Source organism: Podarcis bocagei, assembly GCF_964188305.1.
Source record: "Podarcis bocagei genome assembly, chromosome: 3".
Classification (NCBI taxonomy): Eukaryota; Metazoa; Chordata; class Lepidosauria; order Squamata; family Lacertidae; genus Podarcis; species Podarcis bocagei.
The window spans coordinates 61,554,718-61,574,915 of NC_138127.1; the positions used below are offsets into that span (position 1 = coordinate 61,554,718).

At 44.1% G+C, this 20,198-nt stretch overlaps 1 protein-coding gene across 2 annotated transcripts; it reads left to right on the plus strand.

Moving 5' to 3' along the window:
* The first annotated feature begins 4,930 nt into the window (after window positions 1-4,930).
* On the plus strand, window positions 4,931-14,659 carry CCSAP (centriole, cilia and spindle associated protein). 2 transcript variants are annotated; one of them, XR_014006060.1, is made up of 4 exons: window positions 4,931-6,251; window positions 10,546-10,832; window positions 12,869-13,000; window positions 14,106-14,234. XR_014006060.1 is itself a non-coding variant. In XM_081186844.1 (3 exons), the coding sequence occupies exons 1-3, from the start codon at window positions 5,909-5,911 to the stop codon at window positions 14,277-14,279; spliced, it is 804 nt and encodes a 267-aa protein (XP_081042970.1). In that variant the 5' UTR covers window positions 4,978-5,908; the 3' UTR covers window positions 14,280-14,659. The 2 variants fall into 2 exon arrangements, 1 of the variants encoding a protein (XP_081042970.1); XM_081186844.1 differs by lacking the exon at window positions 12,869-13,000 and having other exon boundaries at window positions 4,978-6,251; window positions 14,106-14,659.
* Window positions 14,660-20,198: the final 5,539 nt, after the last annotated feature.

Sequence of the window (20,198 nt, forward strand, 5' to 3'; positions counted from 1 at the left end):
TTTGTATATTTGTATTGTGTATTGTGTATTGTTTGTCTTTACATAAATTGTGAAAAACCAATAAAAAATTTATATATAAAAAAGACTGCCAACAGGTCATTCAGATACCATACACTGGTCATTGGCAACAGCCTTTAAAAAAACAAAACCAAAAACTTACCGGCTTTTCCACAGACTGGGCAAATCCTGATTAACTGGTGAAAAAATATATCTACAGTACTGGCATTTTGATGCAAATAAAGTCCCATAGATGCTGGAGAAAACAGAAGCAGTACTGAACCCACAATACATATTCATTTGGAAGGATTCCTAGTAAATAAGCTGTTTTTGATACTGACCAAAAGGGCAATATGATGAAACAACAATAGACTGGGAGAAAATGTTCCATATTGTTTGAACTCCATTTCAGTGGGGAAATTCAGAGACAATGGACAATTCAGGGACAACAGTAATGCAGAGTGGACTGCCACAGAAACTATGAACCCCACTAACACTTTTATTCCTAGTTGTCATAGTACAAGTGGGAGCTGCAACAATGTTTTGCATCTTCTGTTCAAGGTTCCACCCCCTTCCATTCCATCTCCCCCCTCCCAGTTTTTAACCCTTTGCATACCATCAGCATTCTATGCCCATTGAGCATTCTGTCCCCAATCATCTGCTTGTGGAAAAGATATCCAAAGTACGTAGATAGAGTAAAAATACAAGGGGAGGGGGCTCCAATTTTCACCAGAGGGGTTGGACACAATTTCAGGGCCTAACAGTTGGTCATCTGCAGATGATCCAGACAGAACTCAAGGATGTGCGTAGGACTGTTCTTAGAACAGCACCGGTTTAGACAGGTGGCACATTATATTTTCTTTGAAATCAATTGAACATTCAAGTTTAATAGTACAGTGGTACCTCAGTTTACGAACAGTCCTGTTTACGAACTATTCGGTTTACGAACTCCGCAAATCCGGAAGTAGTGTTCTGGTTAGCAAACTTTACCTCTGTCTATGAATGGAAGCTGAACAGTGGACGGGCACTGGCAGCGGGAGGCCTCATTAGGGAAAGCGCGCCTCAGTTTAAGAACAGATTTAGTTTAAGAATGGACTTCAGGAATGGATTAAATTCGTAAACCAAGGTACTTGGGTGTACCAAACATCCTTTGGATGTCACCTCCCCCCCATTGCCCAAATAAAGCCAATCTGTTGTCCCTCTTGGGACATATTTCAAACGGGTCGTTCAGCAGTCCCTATTTTAGGGCAACCATCCTTCCCTTTCTGACGCTGGCAGAGACGCAGCCTACGGCTGACAAAATCACACTGACACATAAATTTGCACGCCTCCCTCCCACGCGACGCAGCACACAGCCCAGCTGTTGTCATCTCTTATCCCGGAGGATTGCAAACAGGCAGTGTGGGTAATGACTGCAAGGCTGCACAGGCAAATATATAATCTTAACATGGCTAACTGAGCCTTCCAAGAAATGTGTGACTCTGAGAAATACGATCTCTGCGCTTATTTTCTCCTGCAGAATGATTTCACCTAGGAGGTGGGGTGTTTGGCTCTATGGGTCTAACAAACTGCCATAGTTGGGGAGGGGAAGGAATGGACCTTAACTGGTGTCTCTAAGAGTTCTTTGCCTTCCACTTTTTGCTGTTGCTTCTTTGTGAGGCTATGATCATTCTTCCAATTACTTTGCATATGATTCAAAACAGAGTGGACTGTGGGGGGTGCTGTAAAACAGAAACAAAAGCAGTCCAGCAGGGGAAAAGAATGATCTGAACTTTGCAAGCCTTCCATTTGTAGGGAACAATTTTTTAAAATGTGGGACTCACCTCCAGCCTGAAGTGGTAACATCCATTGCACCACCCCAGGATTGTATTATTTCATTCCGCTATTGGTGTTGACCAGGAATTCCACTGTAAGGGAGAGATTTCATTGATTTCAATAGAATATACCCTGTGAAACGGAAAGTTGACATGAATTTGGAGTGAAATGCATATTGGAGTTGTCTGCGGTGCAGCTACCCCAATGTGGTGAGCTATGAGAGCTGCAACTTGGAGCATTTTCCAAGCCATCAGGCATTCTCAGGCTCGGGATTGACCCTATCCACTGGGCCTTCCTGGACAGAAAGGGCTATAAAAGGCTTTCTAATTGGTCTTGAACGTTGCCTGAGCAACCAAGTCTTCCAGGTTCTGGGTGATTCCCAGGTTCACCTCTAACAACTATCTAAGGCTCATCCTTGACACATACTCAAGCATATTATTCTAATACGAGCTATAATATTACCCTAATGTGATTTTGCCCAAAAAGTCTGGTTATGGATGCTGTTCAGCTTTAGGAGAATTTAAATAAGTTGTAAAAAATCTCATATAATTCAACATTTATTCATAACTGGGTTCCTAGTGGGGAGTGGGGGGGGGGAAGAGTGAAGATTTTAAGAAAAGTGCCTAAACATTAGTTGTTATTCAGCTAAAGCTAATCAGAACTATATCCCATTTGAGTTAATGACACAGCTTTGCTGCCACTAACTTAAATCCCACTGCACCTTAAAACAGGATGAGGCAAATTCATGAAGGATAAAGCTATTAATGGCTACTGACCATGATGGTTGTGTTCTGTCTCCACTGTCAGAAGCAGTATCCTGCAAATCACAAGTGGGGGGAGTGCTGCTGGGCTCAGGTCCTGCTTGAAGATTTCCCACCAGTATCTGGTTGGCTGCTGTTACAGCAGAGTGCTGGCCTAGATGGGCCTCTGGCCTCATCCAGCAGGGCTCCTAAGTCACAACACACACACACACACACACACACACACACACACACAGTGTGGTACTTTGGTTCTCAAACTTAATCCATTCCAGGAGTCTGTTTGACTCCCAAAACCCATTCGAAAACCAAGGTGCAGCTTCCGATTGGCTGCAGGAGCTTCCTGCACTCAATTGGAAGCTGTGGAAGCTGCGTCGGATGTTCAGCTTCCAAAAAACATACGCAAACTGGAACACTCACTTCTGGTTCTGGTTGAGGCGTTCGAGAGTCGATTTGTTTGACAACTAAGCCGTTCAGGAACCAAGGTACCACTGTACCAGATTTAACAATATCACTGATGCTGCACAATTTCCTGGGGAAACAAAACATATTTTCCTGGTATTGAAACATTGACAAGGTTTTATTCTGGAGGGCCACAGGTTCCCCAGGGACAGTCTCCATTTAACTGTCTAAAGTACAGCAAGAATCGGAGGCCTCACCCACTTCAATTTCAGCTGCATAGCTCTCAAGGCCAGTCGAGTTATTCTTGACAGGGAGGGGCCACAGCTCAGTGGCAGAGCATCTGTCTTGCATGCAGAAGGTCCCAGGTTCGATCCCTGTCATCTCCTGGGAGAGACTCCTGCCTCCAACCCTGGAGAGTCACTGCCAGTCAGTGTAGACAATAATGAACAAGATGGACCAACGGTCTGATTCAGTAGAAGACATCTTCCTCTGTTCCTATGTATTCTGGCACCTGGGACAGAGAAGCTCTTCTCCCTCCACACACACACACTGCCCCTGGTCGTCAAAATACAACAGCAATAAATTAAATAGCAAATAGTTTTCTGCCCTTTCAAGACAGCTGAGGTGGCTGCATCACTCTGCATAACAGTTGAGCCAGCCCTGCTTAAAATGAGTTGAGTAGCACAGTGCACCCCTTGGTAAATGAACAACTGAAATGTCTGCTTCAGCAAACACGGTTTTTTATTATATTCTAATTGCTTCATAATGCCATTCACACAGAAGTATCTTGGCACAGTTAATGTTTTGAGTAACTGATGAACTGTTGACTTTGGCTAAGTGAGTCAGTTCATAAACTGCGGAGAGAAAAAACAGATACCTCCAGCTCACGGTTGTTTTGTAATGCTACCACCAAGCAACGCTATACTGTCTTTAATAGAGAAGTCATTATGGGAAGGAAATAAATACTAAAGTCTCAAGGAGACCTCAAGTGGGCAAATTTGGAAATGAACTTGACTACAGCTACTCTATTCGCCCTACACTTCTGTCTGGGAATCCTATCCTTGAACGCTGCACAAAAATTTCTGGGGTCTTTTGCCTACAGAAAGCCAGAAAGCTTATAATAATACTTGACAAGATTTCATCACCTCCCATGGGTAAAGAAGTCACGTTTCATCAAAACATGATTTTCCATCATCTCTTTTGCAGTATCCCCGGAGGAAAAAATGGTTGTGTCCAGATCTTATAAAATGTCTGTCCTTATACTGATGGTGGTTAATAATACAATTATTTTGGTTGTTATTTATTTTTATTTATTCTTTGTGGTTGTTTTTTAAAAAAACTTAAATGTAAACCCCCTCCAATTGAGCTAAATGAAATGCTCAAATTTAAGTTAGGTTTCTGTTCATTTGTTGTTGATGAAGTTCACCTCGAATGCTAGTATTTTAGTATATTTCATTCATTTTAATTTGCTTTTATTTATTTGTTTTTTATTTTAAATTTGTTATTGATTTATTAAGGGTTGACCTTTTTTTTAAATTTAGCCCAAAGTTGTTCAGCTTATTGGTCAAAATCGAAGGGGGGAAATGCCCTTTTTTTGTTTGCCATACATCCAGATTATCCAGGACATTTTCCTGATTTCCACCCGGACACTGCTGCCAACTGTGGTATTCCGTATATGTCCGGAAAAATCCGGATGTATGCCAACCCTGATTTGGTAACAAAAAAATGTGCAAACATAATAAAAAGAAAGAAAATAAAGAAACAAAAATCTAGTGAGATCTTGCTGGAAGCTGCTGCCACTTCTTACTCTCCGGCTGCATTGGCAGGGGTTGCCTACCAAATGCCCATGAAAATCCTAAATTTGGCACTTTAAAAAGGTAACAATCTTTTCACGTCACCCTTGAGAACACGGAGGAGCACAATCCCGCCAAAATTAAGTATTTTTAAATCTTAGCTGAATATGTGCTTAATTGCTTTCATGCACACTGCTAAGATATGACTGTGATTAAGCGGTATGCAAATTGTTAACTAAAATGTGAAAAATTCGACTGTAGACTTGCTCAGTTCTGGCTGATGCCTCGGAATGTTGCTTTGTTTTAAGAAATCTAGGAGGACAGATTCGAAGGGCACAAGATTTAATCACCGTAATCTTGGCAAGGCGGTGCAATTATTTAGCTCCCCAAGGGGCGCAGCATTGGGGGTCACCACAGAAAAGGCTCGTCTCCTTCCCACCGATCGGACTTCCTTAAATGAACCTCCATTGAGTGCCCCCTTTAACTCCTCAAAGCGACACTTTCTCGGGCCCTGAAACTCTCAAGAAGCTAGATTTCAAAGGTCTGCACAACGTTAACTCTGAATTTGGTTAAATTGACCGGTTCAACGACAGCTAGTCTCCAGCAAAGCGTCAGGCACAGGCGAGCCTTAGGTGGCCCGTACCGTCTGCGATCACGTGCGATGCCCATCTGGGGTACTTTTTTTTATAGCAGTAGCTGCGTTGGTGGGTGACTAAAACCTGGTGACTAACACCACTGCAGAGACGAAAACCAACAACCGGGCAGCTTCAGAGAAAATCCGGAGTCCACTCTCGCCTCCAGGGACAAAGACAGCCGGAGCCCGAGGCTTCCTGGCGATTCTCCCCAGCCTCCCAGTCCCCACCCGTTAAGCTCCAAACGTCCCCTCGGGCTCGCCGGCGAGGGACCTCCTTCAAATGTTTTCCCCGAGCCTCGAAGGCTCGCTCGCGACGTAGCAGCAGGACGCCCTCCTCCTCGCGCGCCGATTGGCTGAAGCGCGCGGAGGCGGTTGCGGAACGTCGCTGTTTGTGTTTGAACGTTCCAGCGGGAGGGTGGGGCGAGGAGGGCTCCGTTGGGCTGGCGGCCGATTCGCTGCTTGAGCAGGGCGACCCTCCGCCCCCCCCCCCGGCTGGACGGCGCGGCGCGATGGTGCCGTCTCGGTGCGTGAAGAGCGAGTACATGAAGCGCTTCAAGGAGCCCAAGTGGGAGGCGTGCGGCCCCTGCTACCAGGAGCTGCTGCGCTACCGCCTGAGCCGGCGCCTTTTGGAGCAGGCGCACCGGCCCTGGTTTTGGGACGGCTGGGAGCAGGACAGCAGCCAGAGCGGCGGTGGTAGTGGCGGCTCCCCGTCGCCCCCGGGCACGTCCAGCCCGCCGGGTGGCCAGCAAGGAGAAGAAGGAGCGGCGCCTGGCGAATCTGGCCTGGGCAGGGCGGAAGCAGCAGCGGGGGACGCCGACAGATCCTGCCCCGAGGAGCCCTTGCGCGGGTCGGGTATGTTCCTCCGCCGCCGAGGAGAGAGGAAGAGGACGGCCTGCCGGAATGACCTTGAGCCATTCTCTCGGTGTCTCCGGGAAGGCGAGCGGAGGGGGGCGCTGGGAGCCGCGGCTGCGGAGATGAGTCGCTGGGGAAGGAGGGAGGGAGCTGCAGTGGCCGGATGTCCCTGCTCTGCAATGGAGCTGCCGCTGGATGTAAATACGGGGCGGGGGGGGGGGCGCGGAGGAGAAAGCGGCTTTCCTGGGTTTAAAATAAATCTTAACAGCTGGGGCTCCGCGTCCGGTTTGGCTCTTGAAGCCGCCCTCCCCTCCGCACGCATCGGGAAATGGAGGGTGCCAGGACCGTGCAGGCGCTTCGGCCTCTCGCCGCCGAGTGGCTTCGCGGCTCCTCCTTACGCGTCTGTTGGGGAACGGGCGAAGGCGGCGCTGCCTTGCCGCCATCGAGTGGTTGCTGCCAATACTCGGCCCCTCCGGCGCCAACCCGGGTCCTTCCGGAGGCGAGAGATCTCCGGCTGGATCGTCCCTGCCGAGAAGCGCTTTCGCCCTCGGGCGGCACTTTCCTCGCTTGCGAACGAATAGATTGCTACCGGAGCCTCCGCTGACGTAACAGCGGCATTTTGGAAACCCATCTTTGACCAAATGGAAAGGGACGATTATTTCTCTCCAGCTTTGCTGGCAGGAAAATAGGCCATGCCCACTTGCATTGAGGCTTTCTTTTGAAATTTATTCGTGTAGGGCCAGAGATGGGCCTGGGGCTTTTTGGCCAATGGAGGACCAAGGCGAACAGGGATGATGTGAGTTGTAGGACAGCGGCATCAGGATGGGGCCACAGGTTCCCCATCTCGGACTTACTAAGGATGATGCGACTCCTGCTTTGTGACTTAATTTCACATCCTTATGATAATATCTATGTAGAGAGCAGATGGATGCCAACAACAACAGTATCTAGAGAGCAGTGCAGAAATTATGCTACCCCATAAGGCAGGTGTGGGGAACCTTTGGCCCTCCAGGTGTTCCTGAAATGCAGGTCCTTCATCCCCTGGCATTGACTATGCTTGCTGGGGTTGGTGGGAGCTGTAGTTCAGCAACACCTGGAGGACCAAAGGTTCCTCACACTTTCCGTAAGGATGATGCCATTCTTCCAGCCGCTCTTTGGTGGTAATAGCATGATGCCCTGGCCTGTGCAGAATTAGGATTTTTTTAAGACCATGGAAATCTTAAGCGCGCAGATAAAAATGAGCCTGTTTCCTCTGGGTTTACTTGCAGACTCTAGAATCTGTTTTCCGAAAAAGTGAGACAAAGCTTAATGATCTTACTACGAGTGAAGGGTTAGATCTGCATACCTGACAACATTTCTTCCAGACTAGTACATTATTATTATTATTGCTCTTGAGTGCTGCTGTTGGCATCAGTGGAGCCAGCTTTGGTGAATGCAGCTTTGATTTCATCCCCAAAGTGTCTTGATCTCTTATAAGCTTTTTGGAATGACCTCACCAAGAGCATTTCAAAGGCCCAAACTGAAATACCGGCACAGTACTGAGAATACACCCAACTCGGTAGTATTCTGAATAGAATAACCCTAAAAAACACTCTGAAATTCCTTTGGTTTTTTCTGATTTAACAGAAAGTAAAAGTAGCTTCTTTATTTAGTTACAGTATTTATAGCCTACTCAATCACTGAATATTTTCAATCCCAGAATAAGGATCAAAGTAATAAAACTATTACAAACTAATATAAACAGGTCCAACAAACAACAAATTAACAATTCTTTCATAAGGGAAGCAACAACGCTATAATGACAAACATTAAACTTTCCAGTTTAACCAAATGCCTAGGTAAAAAAAAGAAGACATTCAAACAGATTAAACAACCAACAATTCCCACCCCATTTTTCATTTCTGGTGGAGATGCTGAGGTAATCCACTTGCTTCCCGCTGTCTCTCATACAAAGAAGGCTCCACTCTGGGCCAACAGACTTCGTGGATTTTGAACAGCTTCCATCTCATCCAGGCTCTTGCCCTGAGCATGGGTGTAGCCAGGGGGGCAGCTGCCCCCCCATCAAGTAAATCAGTAAGAATAGTTAACTAATTGAGGTTCTGCCCCCGCCCAGCATAAAGCCTGGCTACACCCATGGGCCTGAGAGGTATGAATTGTTGCCCACAAGGATCTACAGCAAGAAACTCCTCCTACTTGACCATGGAAGCAACAGTGGTTGAAAAAAAAGCACAAAAAAGAGGGTGGCAATAAGGCCCTGCTAGTGTTTCTCTCCCAGTCCTGACAAAACTCCTGGGCCTCCAAGCTGGTAAGGCTACTAGGTGCAGGTGAATTTGCTGGCCTCTCCGAACTCTGTCCTCCTTACCAGCTGCCACAAACCGCATTCAGGGTCCTCCAGGGAAATTAATGTGCTTCTCTATATAGACTGTGCCCTAGTTCTCAGAACACACTTAATTAGGAGATGTTTTACACAGTACACAGCAGCAAACTCAGATTGGCCATTAAGTGCGTTCACAACAGGGAAGCAGCAACTCATGCAGTCTGCTTGATTGTACCTGCACAATTTATGTATACACAAACGGAAGTTTGGTATGTCACACATAGTCTTTTCCCCCTTTCCAGTGAACCTTTGAAAACATAAATTTGTGAAGTGTCCTATGACATTGGTTGAGTCTAGGAATGTTACCTTGCTGACAGCTGGGATCAAATTTTTAAAATGGATTTTCAAATGCTCAGGATATCAAATGTGGGCAGATACCACCTGCAAATTGAAACAAACGTGCATGACTTATATATGGAATATACTATCGGCAGATACAGCGATGGTTGGCAGGATAACTCCATGCAAGTACCCCTATACAAATTTGCAATACCACTTCAGGTTTGCTAAGATAATCAAACCTTAATCCGAATGACAGCATGGAGTTTTCTCTGTGCTGTGCTTCCCGGACAGTATTTATTTGGAACTTAAAAGCATTGTCACAAATGTGACACTAGCGTAGATAACCTAGTCTTCTGATGACGCACTGGTACCTTGGGGGCAAAGACATTTCCTCTATAGAAGGTTGGTTTTTATTTTTGACACTGATCTCTTTTCCTCCGTTACTTCCCATTTTATGATGAAAATCGGTATCATGCCTTGACAAGCAAGAGTAATGATGAGCAAGAACACTGTGTGCGTATGCACGCATGGTGTGTTCGGCATTTGCAGAGAGTTCTTTAGTTGTCAGTGATTCTCACATGGATTCATAGCTGCTTATGTAAGTTGTTGCCATGGCATCTTGCATCTTTAAAATTGCATAAGCTTTCGTTCTCCAGCCAAAAATAAGGCACTAACAAGAGCAGGGACTATTACATGCTAGGTGCAAGAATTGTAATGTAGCCACAAATGGCATCACTGTGCCAGCCAAGCTGGTGCGTGATGGGAGTTGTGCTTTTTAACAACACAGGCTCCATAGCCGCCTTTGATCCGGCCTCTTATATAGGAGAAGGCATTGCACCTTTCGGTAATACTATGCAGCTCTGATCACTGACACCTGTCCACTGTTGCTGTATCTCCTGTCTGATTGGAAACCTTAGTAATGGAGGGCTCTTTTTCCTACTTTACATTGCTGACTCTTGTGTGCACCCAGCATTAGTTGATTTTTAAATTTTTTATTTATTTTTTAATTGAATTTATATACCACCCTATACCTGGGGGTCTCATGGCGGTTCACAGAATAAAATCAAGATATAAAACCACAAAATACATAATAAAAAATAAAAACAACCCCATAGCCCCTCCGCAAAAGAACACATTTTAAAAGGGCATAGAATGTAAATCAGATCAACCAAAGGCCTGGTTAAAAAGGAATGTTTTTGCCTGGCGCCTAAAGGTGTATAATGAAGGTGCCAGGTGAACTTCCTTGTAGGGAAGTTTTACCTACAGTGTGGACAAATCAAAGGAGTTATGGTACACTACCAGTCTGCATTGGTTTGCATAAGATGAGCCCTGCTAGATTAGGCCAGTGGCTCATCTAGTCCAGCATCTTCCTCTCACAGTGTCCAATCAGTGCAACAATGGTCTCCCAGCTTGTATTCCCCAGCAACTAGCATGCATAGGCGTTCCGCCTCCCAACAGTGGAGGTAGAACTTAGCTGTCATGACTGGTAGACACGAAGAGCCTTTGCCTCCATTAATTTGTCTTGTCCAGTGGCAGTGGGTGGGGCGCTCATGGCAGCTGCTTTAGCATGCCTCTCGGGTGGGCCGGCCCTGGGAGGTGGGCAGGCTAAACCTAACCCTCCTTCTTTTCTCCCAGAGGATGAAGACCAAGAGAAAGCCGAGGATAAAACTGAAGTTGAGAGTGGAGGCAAAAAGTCTGCCCCCAAAGGAGCTGGCGGGTCAGCAAGTTGCCCCCAAGGGCAGCCTTCGAGTCGTGGTGCTTTGGGCAGCCGGGGTGACAGAAGACGGGTGAAAAGTCCTCAAAGGATACATGCAGCAAAGGGGTTGAAACACCCATTTGCCTTGTATGGCTGGGGAGAAAAACAGACTGATACCGGGAGCCAGAAAACACACAATGTCTGTGCATCTGCTTCTGTGAATGAAGTAAGGCAACTTGAAATATATACTTATGGGTTGCTTGTCTAAGTCCTTGCCCTCCTGCCTGACTCCTTCGCACTTGTAAGGTCAGCCCAGGTTTGTGTGGTGCCCACAGTGAACTAGGATGTTGCTGTTTCCTCATTCTTTGTCATCCTATGCTGGGCAAAATAACTACCGACATTTAATATGCTATACAGTGGTACCTCAAGTTACAAACGTCTCAGGTTACAAACGCTTCAGGTTACAAACTCCACTAACCTGAGTTACCTCGAGTTGAGAACTTTGCCCCAGGATGAGAACGGAAATCGTGTGCTGGCAGCGCAGCAGCAAGAGGCCCCATTAGCAAAAGCACGCCTCTAGTTAAGAACAGTTTCAGGTTAAGAACAGACCTCTGGAACGAATTAAGTTCGTAACTAGAGGTACAACTGTAGTTAAGTGGGCTAATGTTGTCTTAACTTCCTGCCCTTCTGCTACTGTGCCTGTGCTCTGGGCAGCCAACAGATGCCAGCAGACTTTTGACTGTGCATCCCCAAAAGTAGGGAATACTAGTGAACCCATCAGCTGTGAAGCTGCCCCTGTTCCAACTCCTCCAAAAGTGCACGATTTCTATGTAACTTACACAGCTGAAATGAACAACTCTTAGGGGTGTCCAGTTTGCCTATGTGGTTCGGCTGGCCTTGCCTGGTTTTCAGACCCATTTATTATGCCTATGCACTTACTTGCTTGAGAGTAAGGAGTAGTGCAGCATCCTTTTATGGTTTTGTTAGTTGCCTGCCCTCCTTGTGTATTTTGTGTTGTTTTCCATAGCTGGATCCAAGGCCGTTTCTTCCATGGTCAGTAGCAATACTCTGAACTGGATATGGGAGTGGCCTTGCCATGAAGCAGTTGCTTTGGGTGTTTTCCAGTGGATGTATTGCTGTTTGAATTGTATCCAGCTAAGTTATTATAATGCATGGAACAACTTCTGTGAGCAGAGTGGAACTTCTTCTCCCTCTGTGTGCTCTCCAAATCTGCTCTAGCCATTCAGAGCAGATTTGAGGGCAGAGAGGAGAGGAATGTTCAGCTGTGCTCACAGAAGCTATTCCGCATGTACAGTGAATTAGTTGGCTACAACCCCATCTTAGATTTCTTACCTGCCCTTCACTATGAGGTCCCCCGGGGGGGATTACAAAAACCTGAATATAAAAAAACAGAATATTAAAAATAGTTTAAGCACACTACAAGCAAGAGTATAGGGTGGGTCCTTCTATATATCAGGTATCAAAAGCCAGGATGAAGAGATGTGTCTTCAGCATATGACCAAAATTACACAATGAAGGTGTCAGGCACACCTCTGTGGGGAGGGAATTCCATAGCTTAGGGGCTGTCCCAGAGGAGGCACTCTCCTAGGCTACCACCACCTTAAACTTCCAGCGTGGTGATCCCCAGAGAGCCCCCTCTGCTGATCCTAACACCTGAGGGGGTCTGCAGTGAAGGAGGCAGTCTTTCAAAAATAGTCACCAAGGCTACCTGAGCCTCCAGTGACAATGTTGGGTCCAGGAGCATCCCTAAGCTATGGACCTACTCCTTTCAGGGGAGTGCAGCCCTGTCCAGAAGAAACCATCTCCCCAGACTCAAGAACTGAAAACAACCTATGTGTTTTCATGGCTTCAGCTTCAATTTACTAGTGTGGGTATGTCAAAATGGAAGGGAAAGGGGTAGTATCTGATGTCAACATGTTCAAAGCTTGGGATAAATGAGTGAAGGAAGAGCCTGTAGGAATCCATTTGCCACATACAGGCACCTTCATATTCCCCCATAGTAAATTGCCCTATTGTACTGAGACACCTACTGGACCTTGTGAATGGGATGTCGGCCATTGATCTTCTACAGTTATATTCCTTGGTTGATGGTAATGGGCTTCAACATTGTCACTGACATCCTATGCTGTAGTTATGAAGTGGAATCTTCTTCCACCTGGTTTACAGATTATATTGGAACATTATTTGCTAACTTTAATTAATGCAAAGCTTTTGTTTGTTTGTTTCTGGCTGCCGTTTCAGTGCTGCTGTGGAGGGAATTCCCGATGCTAGAACGGTTGCCTACCCCCTGTCAGGATATGAGAGAGAATAATCTTTGTAAAACAGCAGGCAGTTAGCATCAAGGGTCCCAAGGCAGAGTGAGCTCAAGTTTAGGTATGGCATAAAAGGTTGCAAGTACTGATGACACCATCATGGTAGGCTCCTGGTACTTGAATGACTTTGGGAAGCTGTAAGTTCTTGCAAAAGTGCTGCTGATCTGTGAAATGTTAAGATTCAGCATAAAGCATATTAATGTACTTCTGACAGCAGTATGGAAGAAATACAAGAAAGGCAGCTATTGTGTGTGTGTGTGTGTGTGTGTGTGTGTGTGTGTGTGTGTGTAAAATAATACAGCACGTACTGGTTAAATTTGCATATCTTGATCTAGTCTAGCTTAGTCCATTGACATAAATAAATCTAAGCTTGTTTTAAATGGACATTTGTCATAAAGAGTGAATTACTAAAGTCCCAACAGATACTGGCATTTGCTACTGAATAGAAAAAATGGCGTTTATAGTAGAGCTTACACATATTTATGATTGGATGGCTAACATATCTGTACACAGCCTAACATGCCTTTGAACAACCTCTGCAGGTTAGTGGATGGCTAAATCCTTCAGCCTCTCAGGTTAGCAGCTGAGCTTATTGCATTTGTGCTTCATACCCTAACCCAATGCCATGCATATTCACTCACCTTTGAAAAGTTGGTGATTCAATATTGGATGTGCACAGCTAATTAGCATGTTTTTTATTTTACTTAGCGTGCACCTGACTTTTCAGTTTGATGAACTTTCCCCGTGGCTTACAAATGAAAGCAAGAATAGATACTATCCAATAGTTTAAAAATGGAAATGGTAAATAGCATACGGAAAGCCACAATAAACCTTAAAAGCAGCAGTAAATATCAGTCTCCGTTTAGTTAAAAGAGGCAAAATTTAAATGGTTTTTGCCTGGTGCCAAAACCTGACCGTGGCTTGGTTTTCAAACCATTTTGGGAGTCAAACGGACTCCCATAACGGATTAAATCCGAGAACCAAGGTATGACTGTAGCAAGATTATTACTGGCATATCAAATACAAAGTTTTTGGGATTCTGGATGCTAGTTGCTTGAAACTACAGGAGGGGAGACTGCTCCTGAGCTTAAATCCTGCTTGCAAGTTTCTCACAGGCATCTAGATGGCCACCAAAAATCATCTAACACTTAAATATCTCTTGTTAGATCCACGAGTCTGCACTGAGAGCAAAGAACAGAAGGCAAGTGGAAAAAAGGAAGCTGTCTCAGAGGCGGATTCAATCAGCGGAAGTAGAACAAGCCTGGAGAGCAAAATCTGCTGCACCAGACAACCCCTGGATGACAGAATACATGAGGTGTTACTCAGCACGAGCACGGTGATTCAACATTTGCCTGGACCTGTCTTTTTTAAAATTCAGAAATAGTGTACGAAAGCAACGGGTGAAGAATTCCAAACTACTTATGCAAGATTTTTAACAAAAAGATTTTTCCAGCAGTTTGATATACTTGTTTATATTTTGGCTACTTATCCCTGCAGGAGAGGGAATAATTGATTCCATACTGGTGGGAACTATGCTTAGCAGTATAGCTTCTTTACAGATTTTTTTAAAAAAGAAGAATATTAAGAGATCTTTCTGTTGACCTTGAGCGGAAAAGCTATGGAATGTTGTAGAATGAACTTTTTAAAATGAAAGACCTCAGAAGGGTTATTTTGACAAATATTTAGTCCCTCCTTAATCATTAAAACATATGGACCGTAATCCATGGGAAATTTCTTGCCCTGATGTTGCATAGAACTCAAAACCTTTCCCTATAGGGGAGCCATAAGGCTTTACAAATCAGGTCTGTAAAAATTATTTGTTGGTGCCATTGTATTTTCATGTGATTCTAGTTAAGTTGCTATGATTTTCCTCAGACCTGTACAACTTGAGACCTAGCGAGCCAAATGCAGACTTTCTGCCCTCTGTGGATTCAATCCAGTGACTACAAAAACAGGGGACTGTTATCTATCTATCTTGCTGTGCAGGCCAGATGTGCAAGCTCTTGCAGCCAGATGTGTAGAAGATTGTATAATTGGAAATGCTCCATTTTTAGAATTCTGAAAGCTCTCCCCAACTTTTGGTAAATATATAGTGACTTGTTCAGGTTTACATTCCAGTTTTAGGTTTTGTGACCATCTGGAACTGGAGATTTTGGTGCAATAGATTAGTAATGTGACGTGTTTACGTTTTTAGCTTTTTAAATTTGCTATCATGAGCCTGTGGTACCAAATGGCAGGTGTAGACAATCATTAACTATTAGTTATCAGTACTTTGCAGTAAGTAACATGGACTTGGTGACAGTGAACTGGGATGTACAGTAGATTTTTTTTAATGCTTTATTTGGGTGGATTAAATATGCTTTGTAAAGAGTTTAGTTAGGTGAGCTTCTGCATAAGTGAAATGTTACGACTATTTCAACTCTTGAATTGAACCTACCAGACCAAGTTAGTGTACATTCCAGAGGCATGTTCAGGACTCAGGCAAATTTTGCTATACTTCTCAAGTGTATGACATGCCCCTTATCCCCCCCGACCACTCAAAAAAGTTGATTTGTGTAATTCAAAGGATGAAGCCATTGGAAATTATGAGAATGTAACAAATCTGTTACAGTTTAAAGTTTGTATCGCATATTGTGAGACTACCTGCCATTTTTGTGTGTGTATCAAACACCGAACTGGTGGCTAATAAGCTGCTTAAAATAGTCTCCTTATATAATCAAACCTTGGTTCTCAAACGGCCATGTTTTTTAACGTTCCGGCTCCCAAATGCCGAAAACCCGGAAGTAAATGCTCCGGTTTTCGAAGGTTTTTCGGAAGCCAAATGTCTGACGTGGCTTCCGCTTGAGTGCAAGAAGCTCTTGCAACAAATCGGAAGCTGCGCCTTGTTTGTCGAACATTTCGGAAGTCAAATGGGATTCCAGAATGGATTACATTTGACGACCGAGGTTTGATTGTATTTCAAATTATGTTGGCTCCATTCATGTAGGGGTGGTTTTATGCAGCTGGCATTAGTCTCAATCATTAAGACTTAAATAACTCAAATTTTGGGAAACAGTTATTGGTAGCCTTTCATTCCAAAGGCTACATCAGGTACTCTCCCCAGAAACTCTGTGGTTACTCAGTGTTTGAGTTCTCTCTTCCATGGTTGCTGCAGGTGGCTTTTGGCTCCTTTGACTTCTGCTTTCTTTCCATCTGTAGGCCTGTGGTTGGAACTATGTTTCCTTCAGTCTTTTTTTAATTTAATCCCTTATCTTCACTTTACAAAATAAAATCAATTGTACATGGCTTTAACATAATAATACATTTCTCTATCTTTGTTATACAATATTGACTCCCGTCCTGCTTCCAAGGGATACATGAAGGACTTTTTTTCTTGTGTCCTAAAGACCACTTTTCTTAAACAACTGGCAGCTTTTTGAAAATATTTTGGATTCTCTTTTCAAAGAGCTGTTCATGTTGCCATCTTTTAACTTCACAGAATGTGTTCAGCTAAACTTCATGTAAGCTAACTGACACATGGATGGACGTTGGAAATTTTGAAGACACTGTTGAAACAAGGATACTAAAAGTCTGGGTTTTCAGTCTTCCACAAGGATGTGTTGGGTGGCTTAAGTCACTTATAATTCTGGTAATTTGCAAATGGGGTGTGTGCATATCGCTGTTGCACTTGGAGCATCTGCTTGCTTCTCTGTAGAGTGGTTTTTATCTTAACTTTAAGCGATCCCCTCCTCCCCTTCAACTGGGCATTAATGTGGTGTTAGACATGGAGTCTCTTGGATTGCAATCCTAAACATGTCTACTCAGAAGTCTCATAGAGTTCAGTGACACTTCCAGGCAAATGAGCAAAGGATTGCAGGTGCACTTCCTGACAAAAGCCCTGTTCAGCTGTGATAAAAATCCATAAATATAGCATGTGAGTACCACCCCGTCTCTGTCTCCCTCTGTAAATTGAAGGGCAGGTGTGCAAAGCGAGGAGCCTGCTTCTACGGGTGAATATTTCCTGTGCATTTTAGAATCCAGGTTTAACAAGATTCTGCATCACTCAAGGAGCCTCCATGCAGGTCCCGTCCCCCCCAGTTCTTGCATTATATTTTCAGATAGTCCCACCTGAAGAGGGCTAAAGTTGGCAGGAAATGGCAAAACTACCATCCTCACTAGGAAATAAAGCTTACCGTATTTTTTGCACCATAACACTCACTTTTTTCCTCCAAAAAGTAAGGGGAAATGTCTGTGTGTGTTATGGAGGGAATGCCTATGGGTGGCATGCCTACGGATTTTCCTCCTCTAAAAACTACGTGCGTGTTATGGTCGGGTGCGTGTTATAGAGCGAAAAATACGGTATTTACAGATGTGTTTACTAAAGCTGGAATTGTGGTGGTGGGATGACAAATTCTGAGCTGCTCCAGTCTTCTGGGCATAAATAATGCTTTTGCTTTTAATTTTAAAATAGGGACCTTGACATGAGAAACACCCTTCTTTCCTTGTTTGAACTTGAGAAAAGTCCTATTTATGGTCCATCTGTCTTCACAAAACTGGCTTAGTATCACTACCAAATGCATGAAACTGAAATGCACAAATGACACTCATTGTTCCAGCACAGTAAAAAAAATAAGTATCTACTGTTCCAATTAGACATTTACTTTTGTGAAACATGTTTATGGTGTGACATTGTGCAAAAAAAGTATGCTTTTGTGTATATTTGTACCACCACGTTTCTTGCATCACTATCCAGTAACTTCAACAAGCTATTGTTAGCAACTTCTCTATTTTTAAATATCATGGTTATGCTTTTTCTTTCCTTTTTTACTGTTTACCCTCAGGCATCTTGCTTGTACTGAGCCCTCCTTCACTATTACTGGCAGCTATGTATTCTGTAAGCATGGAGCAGAATGCTTCTTCAGCCCTGGGATTAGACTTCTCCTAGAATTGACCAAATTTGGTGAGGGTCCCACATCCTCCCTGCCTTTTGAAGCTTCTGGGGTTGGCACAGTGGTAGCTGTAGTGCTAGACCTGTTGCTTGATGGGAAAATGGCTCTGGCTCAACTTCCCTCAGGGTCTTCTCCCACCTTTGAAATGTGTCTCCCCTGCTTGAGCTGCCAGGGCAGACGGGAATATAAGCAATTGAGACCACTCGCATTTTAGCCTACTGAAAACTGTCTATACCAGATTGGCATTAAATATGGCTTCTAGATGAGAAAGTTACCTTCTTGATGTGGGAGGCAGCATCACCTGAAGCATAAACTATCTACCAGTTTATGTTTGCATACTCCTGCCTCTTTGAAATATGTTGGTTTGTGACAGGCTAGGAGTACCAAAACGCTGGTGTAATACAAAGAGCAACATATAGCCTAAAGCCATAAAGCGCGAGTAACCAGACCAAGCATGACAGTCTTTTGAGCACGACTGTTTAAGGCCCAGATACTTGAACAGGTTGGGGCTATAAACTCTTGACTCTGTTCCTCTATGTTGTTCCTATAATGTAAAGTTAAAGGTACAGGGAAGCTGCCACACTTAGCTTTTGTGAGCACTGAAATCACTTTAGATAAAAGCTTGGGGGAAAATAAGCTTGAAGCAATATGTGACTTAGAATGTGTTTTTAAATAGTGTTTTTTTTTTCCTAATGTTATTGTGTTATTTATATTTTATTGTACTTGCCATGACTTTGTACATGTGAATAAAATCAATTTGGGGGAAAAAACATTTTGAAAAAGCAGTTGTTGCGCTTTCTTGATAATGGTGAAATAAGTCTTATGACTCTTATGTAAGTTTTAGGGGCCTTGTGCCTCTGAGTCCTCTCAGTGGATTGCAACCTTAAGGCTAGTAACTGCAAAAGACCATAGCAGGAATAGGGAACCTCTGACCTACAGCCCAAATACAGCCCCCAAGGACACTATTTGGCCTCTGACCAGACCTGCTTGCACCTTCCTTGTTTTTGGCTGGTTGTAATGTGTCCTTCCACTTTGACAATCCCTCTCGGTTGCCTGGAAGATAGAGAGGGATGCATAAGAATGTGTAGAAATTAACCGTCTCCCAATCTTTTTTCTCTGCACCATGCATAATTTTATTCATCATGTCTCTTCTTTCCCTTTTCTCAAGCTAAAAACTCCCAATTGGCTTTTTGGAACACAAAAACTTTTCTTCATAGGGGAATTGCTGCACCCTTCCTTGATCATTTTGGTTGCCCTTTCCTGAACATTTCACCATAGGTTTAGAAAACTATGGTATTTATTCCCACAAAATGCACCACCTTGGATGGCTTTAAAAGATTAGTCAAATTTGTGGTGAATAAGCCTGTTTTACCTCAGGCCTGTGGGTTGAATGTGGCCCTCCAGGCCTCTCTCTCTGGCATTCAGAATTCTTCTCAGGCCAGACCCCTCACTGGAACCACAAGTCATTTTGTGTGGCTGAAACGTGTTCTTAAATTCCACCAATTTCTCTTGTTTTGTCTGGATGGATGATACGGGTTTTGTGTGTGTTGAAACTAGCCTGCTGTACAAAGGCAAAGGTTACAATGACTCTAGCCACTTTTGCCTCTGGCTCCATCTACCACTGCAGCATGGGCCCTAAAGGTTGTGCAAACTGGAATGTGGCCATTAGGTTGAAAAATATTCCCCACTGTGGACACTAATTTTAAGCTGCTTTCAGACACAACTGAGCGACACGAGAAATCTAGACACCTCCCTCATACACTTCATCTTTAGTGGTAGGCCCCTTTCCAGTCAGCAAAACAGTAAAAGATTGGATGGGCTAAGAAACTCCAAACATACTGGGAAATGCTTAAATGATTACTACATGTAAATAAGAGGTTTTTAGCGTGTCTATGGGTTTTGAAAATCTTAGGGATAAATTGGACGAAGGGGAATGATCCAAGTACTGCTTCAAACAAGTGATCAAGTTAGTAGACTCTTACTTTCTATTTTGGCATAGAATACCAGCTGTCTGAATAAACATGCCCAATAGGGGCTGTTAAGCCCCCCACCTTGTGGTTGCCAAGGCTTTGTCCCCTAAGTGAGCAGAGAACTGTAGCCTTGATGTAACACTGTGGAAAGATCTGACCATATATTAATCACCAAGTCTAGCATCCTAACTTACTACTAAGTTGATACAATAGCTTTGAACACCATTTACACTAAGGGCTTATTCACCCTTCTGTTTGGTCCGTGACTTCTAGGCATTGGTCCGAGAGATTTTTCTTTTCTCCCACTGCTTTCCCAGGCAAAACCTGATGTTTACTGCTGAATCAGAGCAAACGTCATTTG

Bases quoted from the DNA above. Each gene is read 5' to 3' on its own strand.
- CCSAP (XM_081186844.1), top strand. From the start codon at position 5,909: ATGGTGCCGTCTCGGTGCGTGAAGAGCGAGTACATGAAGCGCTTCAAG. The intron at 6,252-10,545 runs GTATGTTCCTCC...CTTTTCTCCCAG, and splicing joins GGAGCCCTTGCGCGGGTCGG to AGGATGAAGACCAAGAGAAA. The intron at 10,833-14,105 runs GTAAGGCAACTT...ATCTCTTGTTAG, and splicing joins CATCTGCTTCTGTGAATGAA to ATCCACGAGTCTGCACTGAG.